Raw genomic sequence first — 19,259 nt, forward strand, 5'->3', positions numbered from 1 at the left:
ACGTTCCAAATTAATATCTTTGTATAAGTTGAACTTTTTGTGACTACTTATCAAAATACGCATGATGGTTTTATATGGAAACATTGATCTAGTCTACTTAAGTTTCAGTTTCTGCGATTTTGTGGATCATAATTTTTCCTTAAAAGTGACAAACATTGTTTCCTTAGGAATGTGGAAACTATCCAGGATTCCTTACCATATTACGGGCAACTGGTTTTGATGGTGGAAATAAGGCTGATCAATTAGACTATGAAAATTTTCGACATGTTGTACATAAATGGCATTACAAACTAACCAAGGTAAAAAAAAAAATTGGGTTTTTCAAAGGCAGATTTTTCTCTTTATACTTGTACTTTTATAATAATGGATCTGAAAATGTTTGTTGTAGGCATCGGTACATTGCCTTGAAACAGGCGAATATACTCACATCAGGAATATCTTGATTGTGCTAACAAAAATACTTCCTTGGTACCCAAAAGTTTTGAATCTGGGTCAAGCTTTGGAAAGAAGAGTACACAAAATCTGCCAAGAAGAAAAAGAGAAGAGGCCAGATCTATATGCATTGGCTATGGGGTAACAAAATTATATTTTAATGTGATTTACAAGACTAGATGACAGAAGGATTCTGAAGACTTTAAAATGTTTTACAGTGTTGAAGTTTATCTTCTGCCTTCAGGAGATTATGGGAGATTATGCGATCATGTTCCCACAGGCTGGTGAGAGTTACCACTTCTGATTATCAACTTCCGGTCTATACTGGATGATAGTTTCAAAAGTCATATATAATATTTCTTGATTGGGAGGAAATATAATTTTATCATCATAGTTAACAGATCTTCAAGAGTAAAAGAAAAAAGCCATCTTAGTTTAAGGATTAGTTTATAGTGAAATTGTAATTTTTAAGAAAGTTGGGCATTCTATAAAAACCTTCAAGAACTTACTAAAAATTGGTATTTTTTAAATTCTCTAGAACTACATAGTAGAATGAATAACTTGCTAATTCTTAAAAACCTCATGTTTATGTTTTTTGATTTGTGTTTGTATATTTAAACACTTTGTGCGACTTTCAGCTACTCTGGGCAGTTGAAAAGTAGAAAGTCATACATGATACCTGAAAATGAGTTTCATCACAAAGACCCCCCTCCGAGGAATGCAGTTGCCAGTGTGCAAAATGGGCCTGGTGGTGGGCCTTCTTCATCATCAATAGGAAGTGCATCTAAATCGGATGAAAGCAGTACTGAGGAGACTGGTATGTTTATTTGTAGAAACTTATAAGTAATATATTTTATTTCAACAAAGTAAAATGTTTAATATCACAGAATTAGTACAATGCTGGCTTAGTATTACTTTTTATTCCCTAGATAGGAGTATATAAACGTTAAGAAGTAATCAGCCTGCTGTTTCTTTCTAATTATTCTCTAATCATTTTGCTGTGAAATTGTAGCTTATTTACATTTAGGGGCTTGTTAAATAAAACCTTACTTTTATTTCAGATAAATCAAGGGAGAGATCTCAGTGTGGTGTGAAAGCTGTTAATAAAGCTTCTAGCACCACACCTAAAGGGAATTCAAGCAATGGAAATAGTGGCTCTAACAGGTAGGAACACTGTGCCATGTGTCATAATTCTAAATTCTTTTTAAAAATGATATTTATGTATTTTTTTTGAAATGGGGTCTTGCAGTGTTGCCCAGGCTGGTCTCAAACTTCTGGCCTCAAGCGATCCACCAGCCTTGGCTTTCCACACTGCCGGGATTAGAGGCATGAGCCATTGCATCTGGCCCTCATAATTCTAATTTCTTATATGAATCCTCATGAGTAGAAGGGGAGTGGTTGTTGAGTAATGTGAAAAGTCATTTATGTTGGACTTTGAAATTTTTTATGTACCCTATTTTGCTGATATGCTTTACATCCTAATTATGTTTTGTAGAATTATGCTTGTATAACAACTTTGTTTCTCCTGCTGGGATACTCAGGGGAATGTAGGTATGAAGTTAAAAAAAATAGTTTAGGTTAGAGTGATTGCTGTGAACAATCTGAGTAAGGACAGATATAAGAAAAGCCTACACTAATTTAAGTAGTGATCCATCCAGCTAAGTAATCCATTTCCTGATAGTAGTTCCCTTGGTTGGTTTGTGGGATATATTTTTGGTTTTTACCGTTTATTCTCATAGGTTATACATGTATGCCAAAAAAGAACCTGAGATGATTTTAATAATTATTTTTTTATTTTTTTGAGACAGAGTCTCTTTCCATCACCCAGGCTGGAGTGCAGTGGCGTGATCTCGTCTCACTGCAACCTCTGCCTCCTGGGTTGAAGCGATTCTTGTGCCTCAGCTTCCCTAGTAGCTAGGATTACAAGCGTGTGCCACCACACCTGGCTAATTTTTTGTGCATTTTTAGTAGAGACGGGGTTTTGCCATGTTGATCGACTGGTCTCAAACTCCTGACCTCATGTGATCTGCCTGCCTTGACCTCCCAAAGTGCTGGATTATAGGTGTGGGCCACCGCACCCAGCTAATAATTCTTTTAAATCTGCAATTCATGAATTTGTTTATGATTTACTGGATAAAGAAATACTTCCTTTTTTTTTTGAGATGGAGTCTTGCTTTGTCACCCAGGCTGGAGTGCAGTGGTGTGATCTTGGCTCACTGCAACCTCTGCCTCCCAGGTTCAAGTGATTCTCTTGCCTCAGCCTCCAGAGTAGCTGGGATTACAGGTGCCCACCACCATGCCCAGCTAAGTTTTTTGTATTTTTAGTAGAGATGGAGTTTCACCATGTTGGCCAGGCTGGTCTAGAACTCCTGACTTCAAGTGATCCACCCTCCTCAGCCTCTCAAAGTGCTGGGATTACAGGCATGAGCCACTGCACCCGACCATTACTTCTTCCTTTTTACTTGTCTTAAAGTTGTCCTTTAGTTTTTGAAGGACTCGCCCTTAGTTCTAATATTTTTGAAGTTAGTCAGAAACCCTTTATGATATATTTTATCATATATCAGACAAGGGATACATTTTATGATTATTTGTGTTTAAATCCCATGTTTTTGTTCTAAAGCAACAAAGCTGTTAAAGAAAATGACAAAGAAAAAGGGAAAGAGAAAGAAAAAGAGAAAAAAGAAAAGACTCCAGCTACTACTCCAGAGGCCAGGGTACTTGGTAAAGATGGTAAAGAAAAACCAAAGGAAGAGCGGCCAAATAAAGATGAAAAAGCAAGAGAGACCAAGGAAAGAACACCAAAGTCTGACAAAGAGAAAGAAAAATTCAAGAAGGAAGAAAAAACTAAAGATGAGAAATTTAAGACCACTGTCCCCAACGCAGAATCAAAATCAACTCAAGAAAGGGAAAGAGAGAAGGAGCCATCCAGAGAAAGAGATATAGCAAAGGAAATGAAATCAAAGGAAAATGTTAAAGGAGGAGAAAAAACGCCAGTTTCTGGGTCCTTGAAATCACCTGTTCCCCGATCAGATATTCCAGAGCCTGAAAGGGGCAAGTTTACCTTTCTTTATATGTTCTTACCTTTTGTTATTTTAATGTATAGTTGGTTATTGTCTCCTTGTTTGGGCAGGTTATATAGGGATTTTGCTAGGGGAACTTGATTGCCATGCAAATTTTTTTTTTTTTTTTTAAGTGTTTGGAAAACTAGAAATATACCTTATTCTGACTATTTCTTTTTGTCTTAACAGAACAAAAACGCCGCAAAATTGATACCCACCCTTCTCCATCACATTCCTCCACAGTAAAGGTTAGTATAGCCTGAGGAAGGCAGCGTCCATGTTAGGCTCACCTGTTTGGAATACCAGTGTCCTGACTTCCTTCAAGTCTTATGCCAAGCATTCACTGGAGCCACTGGAGGTTTTATATTGCATTAGAAAATGAATTTTTCTATATTGGTGGACTGATTTTTTTTCTATTGAGTATTTTTATTATAAAAATGTTAAAACTTCAAGGACTTAGCACTAATTTTGTAGTGTTTCAAAGTGCAAGAGAAATTTTACCCAGAAGTGCCTCAACTGCTTTAAGCAGTCTTTTTTGGAGTGCAATGGTAGCTACAAGCAAACGAATCTTTTCAGCAGAATGAAGCCTATTTTTCAGCATATTGAAGAATATATAGCACTGAAGACTTCCTGGATGATACAGGATAAACAAGTTACCTCTGAATTCAAGCTTCTTGATGAGCATCATACCGATGTGTGCCTTCTAAGAAGGAGTCTTGAAAGGAGTTCCATTTTAAAGTCTCCTTGGTGATCAGTTCTCCTGTAGTTGTGTATATTCAGTGAGCATGCAGCTTCTGTTTATCTTCCCTTGGAGGTTTGTTTATACCCAATGGGTTCCCAACAAGTTGAACCTTGCGTTACGATAAAAGCAGATGTGGCATCCAATCCTACCACCCAGCAAAGAGAAACCCCAGGCATTCAACTGCAGCACAAAATCGTGGGTGTAGCCTTCTTGAAGACTCAGGGTAGCCATTCCTTGCTCCATATTTAATTTTAATTCTAAAGTCATCTAATTTCATGGAATCTTTGAATTTGCAGTACGTTGAACTTTTAAAAAACTGTAAGTTATTAATTCTTCATCAAGAGCACTGTGGTGGAATATCGTAGTTGATTTCTTTTTCTTTTTTTTTTTTTTTTAATGATTTCTTTGTGTGTGGGAGATTTGAGATTCACCATGATAGGCACTTTGCAAAAAAAAAAAAAAAAAAAAAAAGAAGTGATTACTCTTATATATTTTGTTTTCTTGTTAATACAATGCCACTGAATTTTCCAGCTAGGATTTAAAATATATATATTTATATTAGAGTTACAAGTAAAGTAAAATGTGAATCCTCCCAATTAAAGAAAAACTATGAAAAGTATAAGGCAATGTTGTTCTTCCACAGTGACTTCCAGTATTTTAAATTTTTTGTGGAGAAAAAACTGTTTTGCTTTCTTAAACCTCTTACGTTACATATAGCTTAAGTAGAGAGATATGAAAAATGTGGCATTGACATTTATTTTTAAATTCTGAGCAGAGAAAGATTTTTATTTCTTACATTGAGTACATTTAATTTAGTTTTTAACATTACAATTCCATTACATTTTTTTTAATTGTTGATATTCATATTGATAATGACATCATGAAATTTATCCTCACAAGAAGTAGCTGGTTTATTTCCAGGTTACAGCCATACTTCCCAAAGTTCCTCTGGGTTCTGAGAACTATGCCAGCTCACCTGTCATCTCCATTCATTTTCTACAGGACAGTCTCATCGAACTCAAGGAATCTTCAGCAAAGGTTTGAGTCTTTTAAACTCATCATGCCTAAGTAAACCAAATGTTCTTTACTTATTTTATTTAGTAGATGTCCTCACATCTAGCACATTCAGTAAGCTGAAATCAGTGGGATAAAGTACTCTGCTTACATTGAATAACCTTCAAAAATATTAAATGTTAAAACTGAAACAACAGACGACAATGATCCCTTTTAATGAGATTGTTATAAAATGTGTGTAATGTAGCAACATTTCTATCATCTCTCCTTGCTTGCTGTGTTATACATCCTCCTTTTATGCTTCAAAATCTGGAAATAAGTTTAACATTCAGGGAAGAGGTTATTGGATTGTTTTGGGTTTATTTAATTTTTCAAAATAAATCTGCCAGGCTGTCTGACTGTTTAGACAACCCAAAATACCAAAAAATAAATTTGATGCATTCACATATCTGTTTTAAAAATGGAACTCATCTCAATCTATAAAAATTCTTTATATATCCTCTGCTGAGGTACCTTTTTGGTAGTTGTAGCACAATATCAGGAGATACAGTTAATGTGAAAGAATCATTCCCCTGGAGGGGAATACTTGGTGGTTGCATTTACATGTCAGTATTGATTCTTACCTATTCTACTTTCTTGAATATTCTGCTACTAAAAATAGTGTGCAGTTTATGTATCTTATTACAGAGTTTATTTCAGTATACTTGAATTGTCCATTGTTCATGTTGTTTTGTCTTTGTTATAAAACGTATATCCTTCTTTGATTTTCTACTTTGCCTCCTCTTACAAGCTACAAGCAAATGAATCTGCTTAGCAGAATAAAGCCTATTTTTCAGCATAAATATTGCTTACCATGATTAAAATAGAAATCAGCTAAGCTTGATTTCTTTACTGGTGGACCAAATGAAATTTTGAAACAGAGCCAGTTGACATTACTAACTGCTTTTAGATGTATAGATTTATAATGAAATGTCTGTGGATATTGGGGAAATAAGCACTAATTTTTAAGTTTATATTAGCCAGTGTACCTGTGTCCTAAAGTTGTAGCATTGTTTTTTAGAATATACTGTATTAATCAAAAGTCTCAGCTATCCCAGGAGGACTTCCATTTAGTTAGTTTTTTTTTTTTTTCCTGATTTGAATGAATGTTTTATTTGAAGTAGATATTGGGATTATTCTGTAATATGCTATTGAAGAACAAGTCAAAATAACACATTAGACACGACATCAACTTAATGACATTATTTTTGAAAATTCTAAACGTCCAACGTATTTTTGTTTTTTTGATGTTAGCCATAACGTCACAATACTAACAGAGTTCTCCATACCTAGTAGGAGTTACAAAAATGTTGATATCAGGTTGGAATTATATATTGCTATTTTTTATTACATGGAATTATTATTTAAAATGATGTTCCTATTTAGGATAGTTTTGGAAAACTTAATTTATATTCCATTTCAATTTTGATATCTATAGAACTTTCATTTAATGTAAAGTTTTTGTTGGCTAACTTAAATACATACTGCAATATAGTAGGTTTTTATAACCAGTTTCAAATTGTTTATGTCAGTCTTAACCATCAGTGGCTTGTATGGGCTATTTTAAATTAATGGGCTAACAGTGTTACCTTCTGAATATTTGTTTGAAACATACTTTGAAGCAGTTTGTAACCTGCTTTTAAAATTAACTGAATTTTCTAACCAATGATAGTTCCTCACATTTGTGAAAAGGCCTTTTGAAAATATGTACTGTCTCATTTCATGCTCTTAATAGTGTTGTGAGGTAGACAGGGCAGGTGGATAGTGTCTTTTTGACAAATGAGAGACTAAAAGTTCTTTAGCTTTCCCAGTTACATACAATTTGTTAGTATCAAAACATGAACTAAAATTAAGGTTCCTTGATTCCTAGCACCACCCATTTCAACAATAGTTGAAAGGGTTTTTCTAGCTCCTTTAGTGTGTTTGCTTTGGTTTTTAAAAATTACAGTGATTCAGCTCAATCTCCCACATCCCCCCTTTTAAAAAATGGTGTTTTGTGGGCCTTTAAAATTTAATAGATTTATTCCACATGCAACCAGAAAAATTTGAAAATGGCATATACATATGCTTCTAAAAATTATGTGACTTCTACTACTTTTCAGATATTTAGTGCTTAGCATGGTGCCTGGCAGTAAGTTTAGGTATTCAATTAATATTTGAAGTGATTTCTTAAGCCTTTGCACTTTGGTAAAGCATGCAAAGTACTGGTTTGCATAGTAGCTGATGTTGCATTTTTATGTGTCTAGAAAGTTTAATAGTATATGAATGTCTTAGAAAAACAAATTCATTGGACTTTGAGTGATCTCCAAAGTTGATTATCTTTAGCCTGTTTCTGAGGTAGCTTTTACTTTCTAGAGGGTTTGGAAGATATGCATCTATTTTCATGTTATCTTGTCACTTGTACCTATAAGATTCTCTCCCCGCTTTAGTTTGACTTTTTAGTTATGCTTTGTCTGTGGGATTCTCTTTATTATTTATTTGCTATTTTTACTTTCTAATTTGTGGTAAAAGCAATACTTGGATTTTAGCTTTTCAAATGAGATTAGCTAAAAGAAGAAAAATCTAGCTTAGTATCCAAATCTCTTCTGTCAGTTTACCCTTTATCCCTAATTTTCAAATAGTGTATTTCTAGTTTTGATCAATTGTGTTTTGATGTAGCAATTCTAGCAGCTACTTTTGATGAAGAAAGGGTAAAAAAAAAAAAAAAAAAAAAAAAAGCAAGTTCCACTAAGCAGCCCTTCTGTAATTTAGGAGGGCATCAGTAACCACCTCAAGAGAGAATTTAGCTTTTAATTTGTTCACCATCTTAAAATGAGGATTTACAGCCAAACCCAAGCCTAAAAGTGAGGCCATCTTTATGTAATATAGTGAAGCTTTAATAAAGTCAATGGAGCAGTGTTTTCTGAAACAGATTTTGAAAATCAGTCAAATTCTTTTTTGGACCTTAATGATCCCAATGTCAAGAATAAAAGCCAATCAAGAACAAAACCTAGCCATGCTACATACAAATCCATTTAATGAATCCTTAATTTTATTTGTCAAACTTATGAGTACTCACTGTGTGTACAAGGTACTAGGAAGTATGTAAAAGTAGAAAGGCGCCTTAGCTCTCCTACCATACTGGAAACTGTTATGGACAAAAATGTGTGACATGAAGTTAATAGGGAGCACTTGTCATAAAAAAAGTAAATATGAAATAATGGAAAGTGAGTTGCAGAGTTGAGAAATGGTTGAATACTGATGACTTTGAGCCATCTTTGAAGGCTAAGTAGAGTTTTAGGAAGTTAAGATAAAACTGAACAACCGTTCTAGTAATGAGAACTGCTGGAAAGGACAGATGTTAGGGAGCGGTGATAGCCACAGCATAGAGTGCACTGGGTTACTATAGCAGGATATAATTGTGAAAAGATGGTGGAGAGTTTGGAATGTCTAAACTAAGGAGTATGCATTTAATTCATTAGGCAATGAGAAACTCTTTTTATGCAAAAAGAGTATTGTGATCAGAACTATTCTAAAGAAGGAATTGAATTGGGTGCATTCCGAACTAAGAATTTCTGATTGTGTATCAGTTGAGCTATGTGACTTTTTATGTCAGGAATGAAGTATTTGAACATTAATGCCAGAAGTTCTAGAAAAATTTCTCAATTCCTTGCAGTACAGAAAGAAAGCAAGCACAGTTCAAAACTTCATTATTAACAAGGGTTGTGTGTATGTGTGTGTGTATGTATGGATTTGTGATTACAAACTTTTTTTTTTTGCTTTTATTGGGAAAAAGTTAATACTTAGAGAAGTCTTCTTTGAGTATTGCAGTCATATTTCCTTTGTCTTAATCATTTTCATAAATAATGTTAAGATATGAATAAACCTCATGATTAGAAAAATCTTGGTGTCATTTAAGGCATTCTAGCCAGCAAGAGTATCTTTTAGATAAGTGCTTTTATGACTATCATTCTCTTGCTCTTTATTAATAAGCATTTTGTCTATTTCAGTTTATCAACTTTTAAACATTGAAATTTTAAAGAATCTACTTCTGCATTGCTATGGCAGTATTTCTGAGCCAACTGAATTGAAAATGTTTGGTGGTGTTAAAAAATAAGTGTTTATCAAACTGATGGTCTTCATTTTTCATGTATTCCTTTGAATACCAAAGGATTTCTTCATGTAAAAATATTTGACTTTTGACTAACTATTCTATTTGTTCCTAAGGTATATCTAGCATTGTATAGTTGTGTAATGAGTTATATTCAGTATTCTGCTGCATAATACTTTTAATGTCTTAAATTAAACATAGGCTTGTAGCACAGATATAAATGCCATAAGGTTAGGTTTCTGATTATTTCCTGACTACTTCCTAAATATTTTATGTTACAGCATATTTCCATATTTACAACTCACCTAAGAAGGGTTATCTCTTAATTATTTAGTTAGAATACCCTTGATGACTTGCTGTTTTATTGCATATAGTCCTTTCGGCAGAGAAAGGATAGGCAGAGGAGAATATTGGTTCATTATTTTTTAGTCTTTTGAATTGTTTAATCATCCTCAGCTGACTAGATGGCTTTCTGAAGTATTTAGAACCAGGAAGACAAATTTCACAGTTAATTGTGATTATTTTGATAGAAATTGGAGTGCTTTCAGCAGTACAGAACACGCAGCCTTTACATTTGTAAAAATAATTTGGGATAATCTTTGCATGGTTCACACTGAGGCAGAAAAGAATTATTAGCAAAATCATGGCTAGGTTTTATATTTATACTTTTGCCCATTGCCATTATTGACTTCCTGTCAGTGGATGGTAAGACTATTTAAAATTTTCATGATTGTGTAGAGGTGTTTTTCTTTCTTTTTTTTTTTTGACAATAGAGAAAGTCCAGTCACTATTGTTCATATATGGACTCTTGTAATGGTGGTTATAGGTCTTTACAATAGAGCTATAAGGAATACTCTAGTTTGTGAATTTACTAATGAGTCTCAGTTGAGGCACAAATGAACTGATGGAGTTTAAATGGTAATTTTTATAAGGCCAAGAATTGAAGGCTTTGTATAATTTGTGCCATGCCCTTTTATTTTACCTCTTGTAATCCAGATAGCTGACCAGTTTTGACTTTGGGTATAATTCCCAATTGTGTTTCATTTAATAAACAAACAAATGATGCCAATACTGGAAAACTAATAATCTTTAGTAATATTGCCTTGATTTAACAGCTCTACATTAATCATACTCCTCCACCACTGTCCAAGAGTAAGGAGAGAGAAATGGACAAGAAAGATTTGGACAAGTCAAGGGAAAGATCCAGAGAAAGAGAGAAAAAAGATGAAAAGGACAGGAAAGAGCGGAAAAGGGTTTGTAATTTTTTTTAAACTAGTTTGGAAAGCTCATTGTCATGTACACCAGTGTGTATGTTGCCTTTTAAAAAATACTAGTTTGTTCCATAGTTGTCTGTTTTTTCATGATTTTATTGATATTTTTACCCCGAAGTATTTGCATCTTCTACATTAATAAGGATCTTCAGCCTAATAATCTCTATCAGCTCTGCTTGTCTTTCATGCCATTTTTATCAAGCGTGTGAAACTACTGCAAATATTCTCCATTGCTAGTTAGCTATGCCCTTCTCATATAAAAGTAATATTTTAAAACAAAAACAAAAGCCCTTGGTCAATGTAGTTCACAATTCTTGGTTCTAGGATCACTCAAACAACGACCGTGAAGTGCCACCGGACTTAACCAAGCGACGTAAAGAGGAGAATGGAACAAGTAGGTAGACTTATTCATATCTTTGAAGGTATCATCGAAGTGAATTGGAAAAGGCTTTCATGATTTTCTTTTGTAATTTTAGTGGGGGTTTCAAAACATAAAAGTGAAAGTCCTTGTGAATCTCCTTATCCAAATGAGAAAGACAAGGAAAAAAATAAGTCAAAATCTTCAGGCAAAGAAAAAGGCAGTGATTCATTTAAATCTGAGAAGATGGATAAAATCTCCTCCGGTGGCAAAAAGGTAAATTAGGAAAATAAAGGAATAATATGCTTTATCTTAAAAAAATCAACTCTGAAAATTTAGCAAATATTGAATTTTTTTCCTAGTCATACAGTCTTTTGTTCATTATTTAGGGGTGGGAAGAAGAGGTATTGAGGGAGGGCAGGTTATGTGTTTGGGGAATTTGAGTCAGTTCAGTCCCAGATTACTAGGAGGGTAGAGTTAGTATACCTCTGAGATTCCTTTCCCCTCTCCATTCCATTCCCACCTACTTCTGTTGATTGAGTTTCAGCTGTTCTTTGCATTTTCTTTTTTCTCCACCAACTCTTTGCTTTTAGTTTCTCTTTATTCCTGAGATTAAAATACGGTCACGTGTATTCTCTCTGACCATCATAGCGTCAAAAAGTCTTGATTGTGATTTGAAACATTTTTGTAACGTTTTCTCCTAATAAACTCATTTGTTTGAAACTTGTATTTGATTTAAAAATTGAGTATAAGATACATTCTCTTACATATTAATGGTTGACATTTAAAATGAATCTCATGCATCTGCCATAAAGTAATAAGCAAACCATTACTAAAGTGTAAATTGTTTATAAAACATTGTTATATATATTGAAAATATATGCCTTTTATTCATAGTTCATAAAAACAGCTTTAGAAAATTATATAAGGAACATTTTAATTCTATGCTTTAAAAGATAGGCTGTTCTTTTAGGTGTTTTTTAATTGAGGTAAAATTCAAATAACATAAAATTAATCATTTTAAAGGTATACATTTAAGTGACGTTTAGTATATTTACAGTATTGTGTAATCATCTCTACCTAGTTCCAAAACATTTTTACCACCTCCAAGAGAAAACTCTATACCCATTTAAACAGTCACTCCCATTTTCCCCTTCTCCTTAGCCCCTGGGAACCATAAATCTATTTTCTTTATGGATTCACTCATTCTGAATATTTTATATAAATGAAATAATACAATAATGTGGCCTTTTGTGTCTGATGTCTTTCATTTAGCATAATGTTTTTTTGAAGTTCTTCCATGTTGTAGCATGTGTCATTTACTTCATTTCTTTTTATAGCCAAGTAATATTTCATTATATGAATATACCACATTTACTTATCCATTTGTCAGTTGATAGACTTTTGAGTTGTTTCCACATTTTGGCTATTGTCAGTAGTGCTGCTGTGAACATTTGTGTGGGGCTATAAGTATTTGTTCAAACACCTGTTTTTAATTATTTTGGGTACATGCCCAAGAATGGAATTTCTAGGTTATATGGTAATTCTATGTTTAACTTTTGAGGAACCACCAAACTCTTTTAGACAGTGGCTGTACAGTTTACATTTCTACCAACAAAGTATGAGGGTGCAGATTTCTCTACATCTTTGTCAACACTGGTTATTTTCTGTTTTTGTTTTTTTATTATAGCCATTCCAGTAAGTGCGAAGTGGTGTCTCATTGTGGTTTTGATTTGCATTTTCTTAATAACTAATGATGTTGAACATATTTTCATGTGCTTATTGGCCATTTGTTTATGTTTCAAGAAATCTGTTCAGATACCTTGACCATTTTTTATTTAGAGGGTTTGTGTTTTTGTTGCTCAGCTGTAAGAGTTCTTTATATATTTTGGATACTAGATCCTTATGAGATATGTGATTTGCAAATTTTTTCTCCAGTTCTATAGGTTGTCTTTTCACTTTCTTGATAGTGTTCTTTGATGAATGAATATTTTTACTTTTGGTGAAGTTCAATGTATCTATTTTTTTCCTTTTGTTGCTTATGCTTTTGGTGTCATATTAAGTAAGTTTTTGAAGACAAATTATAGCTTGTGGGTGATGAAAAGGGGTTTTGAGCTGGCTTTTATATTTGGTTTTCCCTTCCCCAACTAATTCTACCATTTCTTATAGGAGTCCAGGCATGATAAAGAAAAGATAGAAAAGAAAGAGAAACGGGACAGTTCAGGAGGAAAGGAAGAGAAGAAACAATATCCTTTTCATTTTGATGTTTTCAGTCAGTATAATGGAAAGCTTTGATACTGGTCATGTTTACAATTGTACTCTTTTAGTATGTGGTTTAAATGCTTAAGGGCTTATTAGTTTTGAAATGGTCTTTCCAATTAACTCTCTCAAAATGTATGAAATCTGGAAGTGGGATACTTGATGTTCTTGATATTTAAAAATACTTCTTTGGTGACTGAGTTTTATGCCACTAAGGGATTTATAGTCCTTCGGGTTATATTATCACAGAGAGGAAGAAAGGGAACAGAGAGTGCCTAGGGCCGGGGACATTGGGAATAGAAGGGCAAAATGATGAGGCAGACAAGCAGAGCTGGTAGAGTTTGAGGCTACCAGGCTGGTCAGAGCCCATTTAGGCCTGCAAGCTGAGGTGCTGTACTAAAAGGGGAGATGTTCTTCTTTCCGCCATTCCCAAAAGTTGTTTTCCCTTAATTTGTCATCTACTCATAAGTCCTCGGACAAGCACAGATAATAAAGACTTTCCATCAAGGTGAGTGTTCTCTCACCACCTTTTCATTTAATGATAGAAACATAAAACGAGGTCTGACAGTGTTGAAAAACTAGATGCATTTTACAAGCTACAACTACTTGATTTTTTCACCTACATATAATGACCAAGTCTTTGGGTATAGAAGCAAAACAAGATTCAGAGTTATTTTTAAGCTGTTTTCATTTTAAGCTTGCTGATTAGCCACACATTTTTTTTAAGCACCAAGATATATTTAAGAACATCTGGCTTTATCTTCACCACTTATTCCCATCTTCTCTGGATAATTAATTATGTTTTTAAAGTCCTTATAGCCTTGTAAATGATGGTGGTGGTATCTGCATTTTACAGGTGAAGAAACAGACTCTGAGAGGTTAAGTTGAAGAGGGTTATAAAGATATTAGTCAACAGAGCCAACACTCAAACCTCGGTCTTTCTATCCTTTAGTGTTTTCTGTTCCTTTTGCTTTCTCATGCTGATGTGTTATCCAAAGATTTTTAAGTTTTTGTGCCTTGTTTTTTTTTTTTTTTTAACCACTGCCCATGTTTTGCAACAGAAAATATGGTCTGTGTTTTTAGTTCTGGAATCTACAATGTGTAACTTTTTTTTTTAGGTAATGCACTTATGATTTATGTGAGATTTAAAAAGTATTTTACCCATCTTAAATAAATTGTATTTCCATCACAGTGGATACAGTGTTCAGACCCTAATATTGCCTTTTTTGAGCACTTAAGATAATCTGAATAGTTACTGTTTGGTGATACCTTGGTATTATTGAAGTACGTAGGACAATTTGCCCCCTAAATGTAATGGTTCCAGACAGCTGTATTTTGAGGCTGTTGATTCTGCCTTTATTGATTGATTGATTGATTGATTGATTGATTGAGACGGAGTCTCACTCTGTCTCCCAGGCTGGAGTGCAGTGGTGCGATCTCAGCTCACTGAAACCTCTGCCACCCAGGTTCAAGCGATTCTCCTGCCTCAGCCTCCTGAGTAGCCGGGATTAGAGGTGCCTGCCACCGCGCCCGGCTAATTTTTGTATTTTTAGTAGAGATGGGGTTTAACCATGTTGGCCAGGCTGGTCTTGAACTCTTGACCTCGTGATCCACCTGCCTCAAGCCTTCCAAAGTGCTGGGATTACAGGTGTGAGCTACCGTGCCCGGCCGACTCTTGCTTCCATGTTAGCTATCATTTCTTAATATATTAAGTATACTTGTTTGTCTATACCTCCTTAATATATTAAGTATACTTGCTTGTCTATACCTCCCCCCTAATATTATTGGATGCTTCTAATCTTTTATGAGACCAGATAGATAAGCAAGGCTATTTACCAGTGTTTAAATTATAAGTGAGAAATGTCTGAGAGCCAGTTCTGTATAAGGGTATGGGCTTAAAGGTATGGATTTTGTCATCTTTATTTTGGCTGCAAAGCAGGGATTTGAGAGGTTGCCATATAGTCAACACATGATGAATGGTGTGCTTTTCCTGCTTTTTTGGTGCTTGTTATGTAAGTAGAGTAGGGTCAAGTAGGGTAAATGAGAGTTAAAAAAGAACATTTAGAATTTAATAGATTTAAAAGGAAATATTACTGCTAATTCTTGAATTCTAGCTGCTCCTACCCCCATTCCAACCTTGACAACTATCTTCTCTGGTGAGCCATAAACTCTTAATCCTCATTTTAACCTTTCTTTTAATCTGGCATTTTGCTGTCACATGTGGTCTCCCTATTAAAAGAAAAACAAAAAGCCCACCTTTCATATCTTCATGAGGAGTGAGCCAGCCATTGTCACTGACAACTTTCACAGTGATTTTATATATCTCTCTTTACTCAGTACCTAAATATTATTTTTTTGTATGTGAAGGTTATGCTACAGATTTGAGTTTTTCTTACACTGACCATGAATTTGTATTTTACTCCTCTGTATAATCTCTTAGGAACAAAGGGATAACAAAACTGGTCAGGGTTAGATATTTGGCTTGTGGTCTTATAGCAAAGCTTCTAGATTCAGATGTTCTTTTAAAAGTACATCTAGCTGGATGTCCATCCTGTTGAATTCCTCATTGACAACTTTGTATGATACTTTCTTCTTGGGTAGACTCTTAATTCTGTGAGACTCTGGTTGATAGTTTCTTTTTTTTTTTTTGAGACAAAGAAGTCGTGCTGTTTTGACCAGGCTGGAGTGTAATGGTGCAATCTTGGCTCACTGCAACTTCCGCCTTTCGGGTTCAAGAGATTCTCCTGCCTCATCCTCCTGAGTAGCTGGGATTACAGGCATGCACCACCATGCCTGTCTAATTTTTGTGTTTTTAGTAGAGACAGGGTTTCACCATGTTGGGCAGGCTGGTCTTGAACTCCTGACCTCAGGTGATCCACCTGCCTTGGCCTCCCAAAGTGCTGGGATTACAGGTGTGAGCCACTGTGCTGGGCCATCTGGCTGATAGTTTCTTTTTCTTTTTCTTTTCTTTTTTGAGATGGAGTCTCGGTCTGTCACCCAGGCTGGAGTGCAGTGGTGCAGTCTTGGCTCACTACAATCTCTCCCTCTTGGGTTCAAACGATTCTCCTGCCTCAGCCTCCCTGGTAGCTGGGACTATAGGCACACGCCACCATGCCCGACTAATTTTTGTATTTTTAGTAGAGACAGGGTTTAGCCAGGTTGGCCAGGCCGGTCTCGAACTCCTGACCTCAGGTGATCCACCTGCCTCGGCCTCCCAAAGTGCTGGCATTACAAACGTGACCCACTGTACCCAACCGATAGTTTATTTAAAAAAAAAAAAAAAATTATAAGTATAGATGGGGTTTCGCCATATTGCCCAGGCTAGTCTGAAACTCCTGGACTCAAGCCATCTGTGTGACTTGGTCTCCCAACATGCTGGGATTATAGGCATGAGCCGCCGTGCCTTGCCGATAGTTTCTTTTTCTGGTTGTTGACTGCTGCCTTCTATTTGGATACATTCCAGGGTTGGTCAGGTCTGTTTTTCTTCCTTTTCTTTTAGAATGTTATCATTTCTGATTGGAACCATCTCTTTACAGGCTACTTTGAAATCTGCTGCCCTCCCCCACTCCCCTTTTATTTTCTGTTCTTTAGAAAGGATAGCTCTTACATATGTCATATTTCCATGATTGAAAGATGTCATTACTTGTAAGATTTCATTATTGTTTTTAGAACAGTTTTCTTGAGGAGGGTTGGTAGAGAAGTAACACACTGATTTGTAAGTATCATCCTGATTTTCACAAACGTTAAAACAATCACATTAGAATTAAGATACAAGGCCAGGCATGGTGGCTCATGCCTGTAATCCCACTGTAGGAGGCTAAGGCAAGAGGATTGCTTGAGGCCAGGCGTTTGAGATCAGCCTGGGCAACATAGCGAGACCCCATTTCTAATAAATAAATAAATAAATAAATAAATAAATAAATAAAACTTAGCTAAGCATGGTAGTATGCACCTGGAGTTTGAGACCAGCCTGGGCAACATAGCGAGACCCCATTTCTAATAAATAAATAAATAAATAAATAAAACTTAGCTAGGCATGGTAGTATGCACCTGTAGTACCAGCTCCTTGGGAGTCTGAGGCTGGAGGATTTCCTGAGCATAGGAGTTCAAGGCTGCAGTAAGCCATGATTATGCCACTGCACTCCAGCGTGGGTGACAGAGCAAGACTCTGTCTCTTAAGAATTAATAAGATACAGTATATAAATATGACCATAATTAAATTCCTTCCAGTCTTCTGTCATCTTCTCTTGTCTTCTATATTTGGTTGCAAAACTCTGTTCCTTCTCTGCATTGTCTATTTCCCTTAAAGTCTTTGTCCAAATTCATCTTGCCTCTCCTTGATTTAGTCTCTTGAAGATTACTAGTTCCTTTGCCTTTAACCTTTCTTCCTGCTGTAACTTTGTTTTTTTTAAATTCCTGCTTATAAAATTATCCTCTGAGAACCACCACCCTTTGGCTTCTCAATTTTAATTTGATATATGTGATCCTCAACTCAGGGATGTTGAGTTCAGCAAACTTTTGAAAGTCCTTTTGTGAACCAGATGCTATGCTAAGCTGACATTTGCTCCCAGGCCTTGAGATGCTCAGTCTCCTTGCTTTTTATTATTTTGGATGTAGGACTTTGATTTTAAAGAACATAGCAGTTAGCACTACTTATTCATAATCTGTATTTTTAATCTACTACATTCCTATTCTCATCTTCCATTCCAAGAAGGCCAAATATATTTTGCAGGTCCATTCCTTCTAGTCTCACATGTGTAACCTAATTTTTATCCTCTAAATCCTAGGTTGCAAATTATCAGCCCTTGGGCAGAATGTGGCTTGTTAAATGTACTTTCTTATTTTATTTTATTTTTCATTGCATTTCATTGCATTTCATTATTTCATTTCATTTCATTTCATTTCATTTCATTTCATTTCATTTCATTTCATTTTTGAGACAGAGTCTCTCTCTGTCGCCCATACTGGAGCGCAGTGGTGCGATCTTGGCTCACTGCAACCTCTACACCCCGGTTTCAAGCGATTCTCATGCCTTAGTCTCCCAAGTAGCTGGGATTACTGGCATGTGCCGCTGCGCCTGGCTAATTTTTTTGTATTTTCAGCATAGGCGGGGTTTCATCACGTTGGCCAGGCTGGTCTCAAACTCCTGACCTCAAGTGAACCGCTCTCCTTGGCCTCCCAAAATGCTGGGATAACAGGTCTGAGCCACTGCGCCAGGCCTCTTTTTTTAAAAATTTTTTTGTAGAGACGAGGTCTCACTATATTGCCCAGGCTGGTATTGAACTCATGGGCTCAAGTAATCCTGCCCTCTGCCTCTCAAAGTGGTGGGATTACAGATGTGAGCCACCACCACCAGCCAAATGCACCTTCTTAACCTCACACGATATTTCAAAATTTTAAAAATCTGTTTGTTTTTAAAAATCAGAATTGACAAAATCCAAATTTCAGTTTTTCTTGAAGGACTGGAACATCTGGTAACATTGTGTTCTGATTTCTGCATAGCAACATTGTATCCTGGTTTCAGCTACACTTGTCTAGGTGCTGCCCCCCCCATTTAGAATAGAGCAAGGGCCTTTTTAAAAAGAGTTCACCTCAGTCAGTCCCCACTCAGCTCGTTTCTTTTGTTTTCATTATGTTCTTGGCCTCTGTAGACAATTGATTTTGTAATTCCAGCTCTAAGCCTTTCTTTTGTATTGTTGTTTTCCCTTCAGCTCATACTTTGAAACTGACCTCCTAAGCTCCCAAAGATTTCTTGTTAAAATAAGCATTGCCATTTTGAGGCTTATTCCTAGATGTTGACGATAGGTATTGGGATAGGGTATGGGATAGGGAACTCATCAATGTTCACATCAATGCCAGAGAAACATTTAATATCTCTGTGTAAGTGCAACATTGACTTTTTTGCTACCAAACACACCATTTTATAGGAGAGGAACCGAGAAACCTATACTGATTAAAAGAGCTTGCTTATTTGCTGCAGCACATTTTTTGAGGG

The 19,259-nt window shown here is 35.5% G+C and overlaps 1 protein-coding gene across 10 annotated transcripts in view; it reads left to right on the forward strand.

Moving 5' to 3' along the window:
- The window catches only part of LOC105468432 (THO complex subunit 2), a 133,489-nt gene that overhangs the window by 109,284 nt on the left and 4,946 nt on the right, over positions 1-19,259 (forward strand). For 3 of the 10 annotated variants that reach the window (XM_011718576.3, XM_011718577.2, XM_011718578.3), the window contains exons 27-38: positions 168-299; positions 389-573; positions 1,071-1,249; positions 1,494-1,596; positions 3,053-3,483; positions 3,681-3,739; positions 5,155-5,271; positions 10,492-10,629; positions 10,972-11,041; positions 11,124-11,281; positions 13,175-13,251; positions 13,727-13,772. In XM_011718576.3, coding sequence (XP_011716878.2) covers positions 168-299; positions 389-573; positions 1,071-1,249; positions 1,494-1,596; positions 3,053-3,483; positions 3,681-3,739; positions 5,155-5,271; positions 10,492-10,629; positions 10,972-11,041; positions 11,124-11,281; positions 13,175-13,251; positions 13,727-13,754 — 1,677 coding nt within the window. In that variant the 3' untranslated portion in view covers positions 13,755-13,772. Of the gene's footprint in view, positions 1-167; positions 300-388; positions 574-1,070; positions 1,250-1,493; positions 1,597-3,052; positions 3,484-3,680; positions 4,271-5,154; positions 5,272-10,491; positions 10,630-10,971; positions 11,042-11,123; positions 11,282-13,174; positions 13,707-13,726; positions 13,773-19,259 lie in introns of those variants that run through there. The other 7 variants (XM_011718580.3, XM_011718584.3, XM_011718585.2 and 4 more) reach the window with 4 other exon arrangements.

The sequence above is a fragment of the Macaca nemestrina genome, chromosome X (genome assembly GCF_043159975.1).
Source record: "Macaca nemestrina isolate mMacNem1 chromosome X, mMacNem.hap1, whole genome shotgun sequence".
Taxonomy (NCBI): domain Eukaryota; kingdom Metazoa; phylum Chordata; class Mammalia; order Primates; family Cercopithecidae; genus Macaca; species Macaca nemestrina.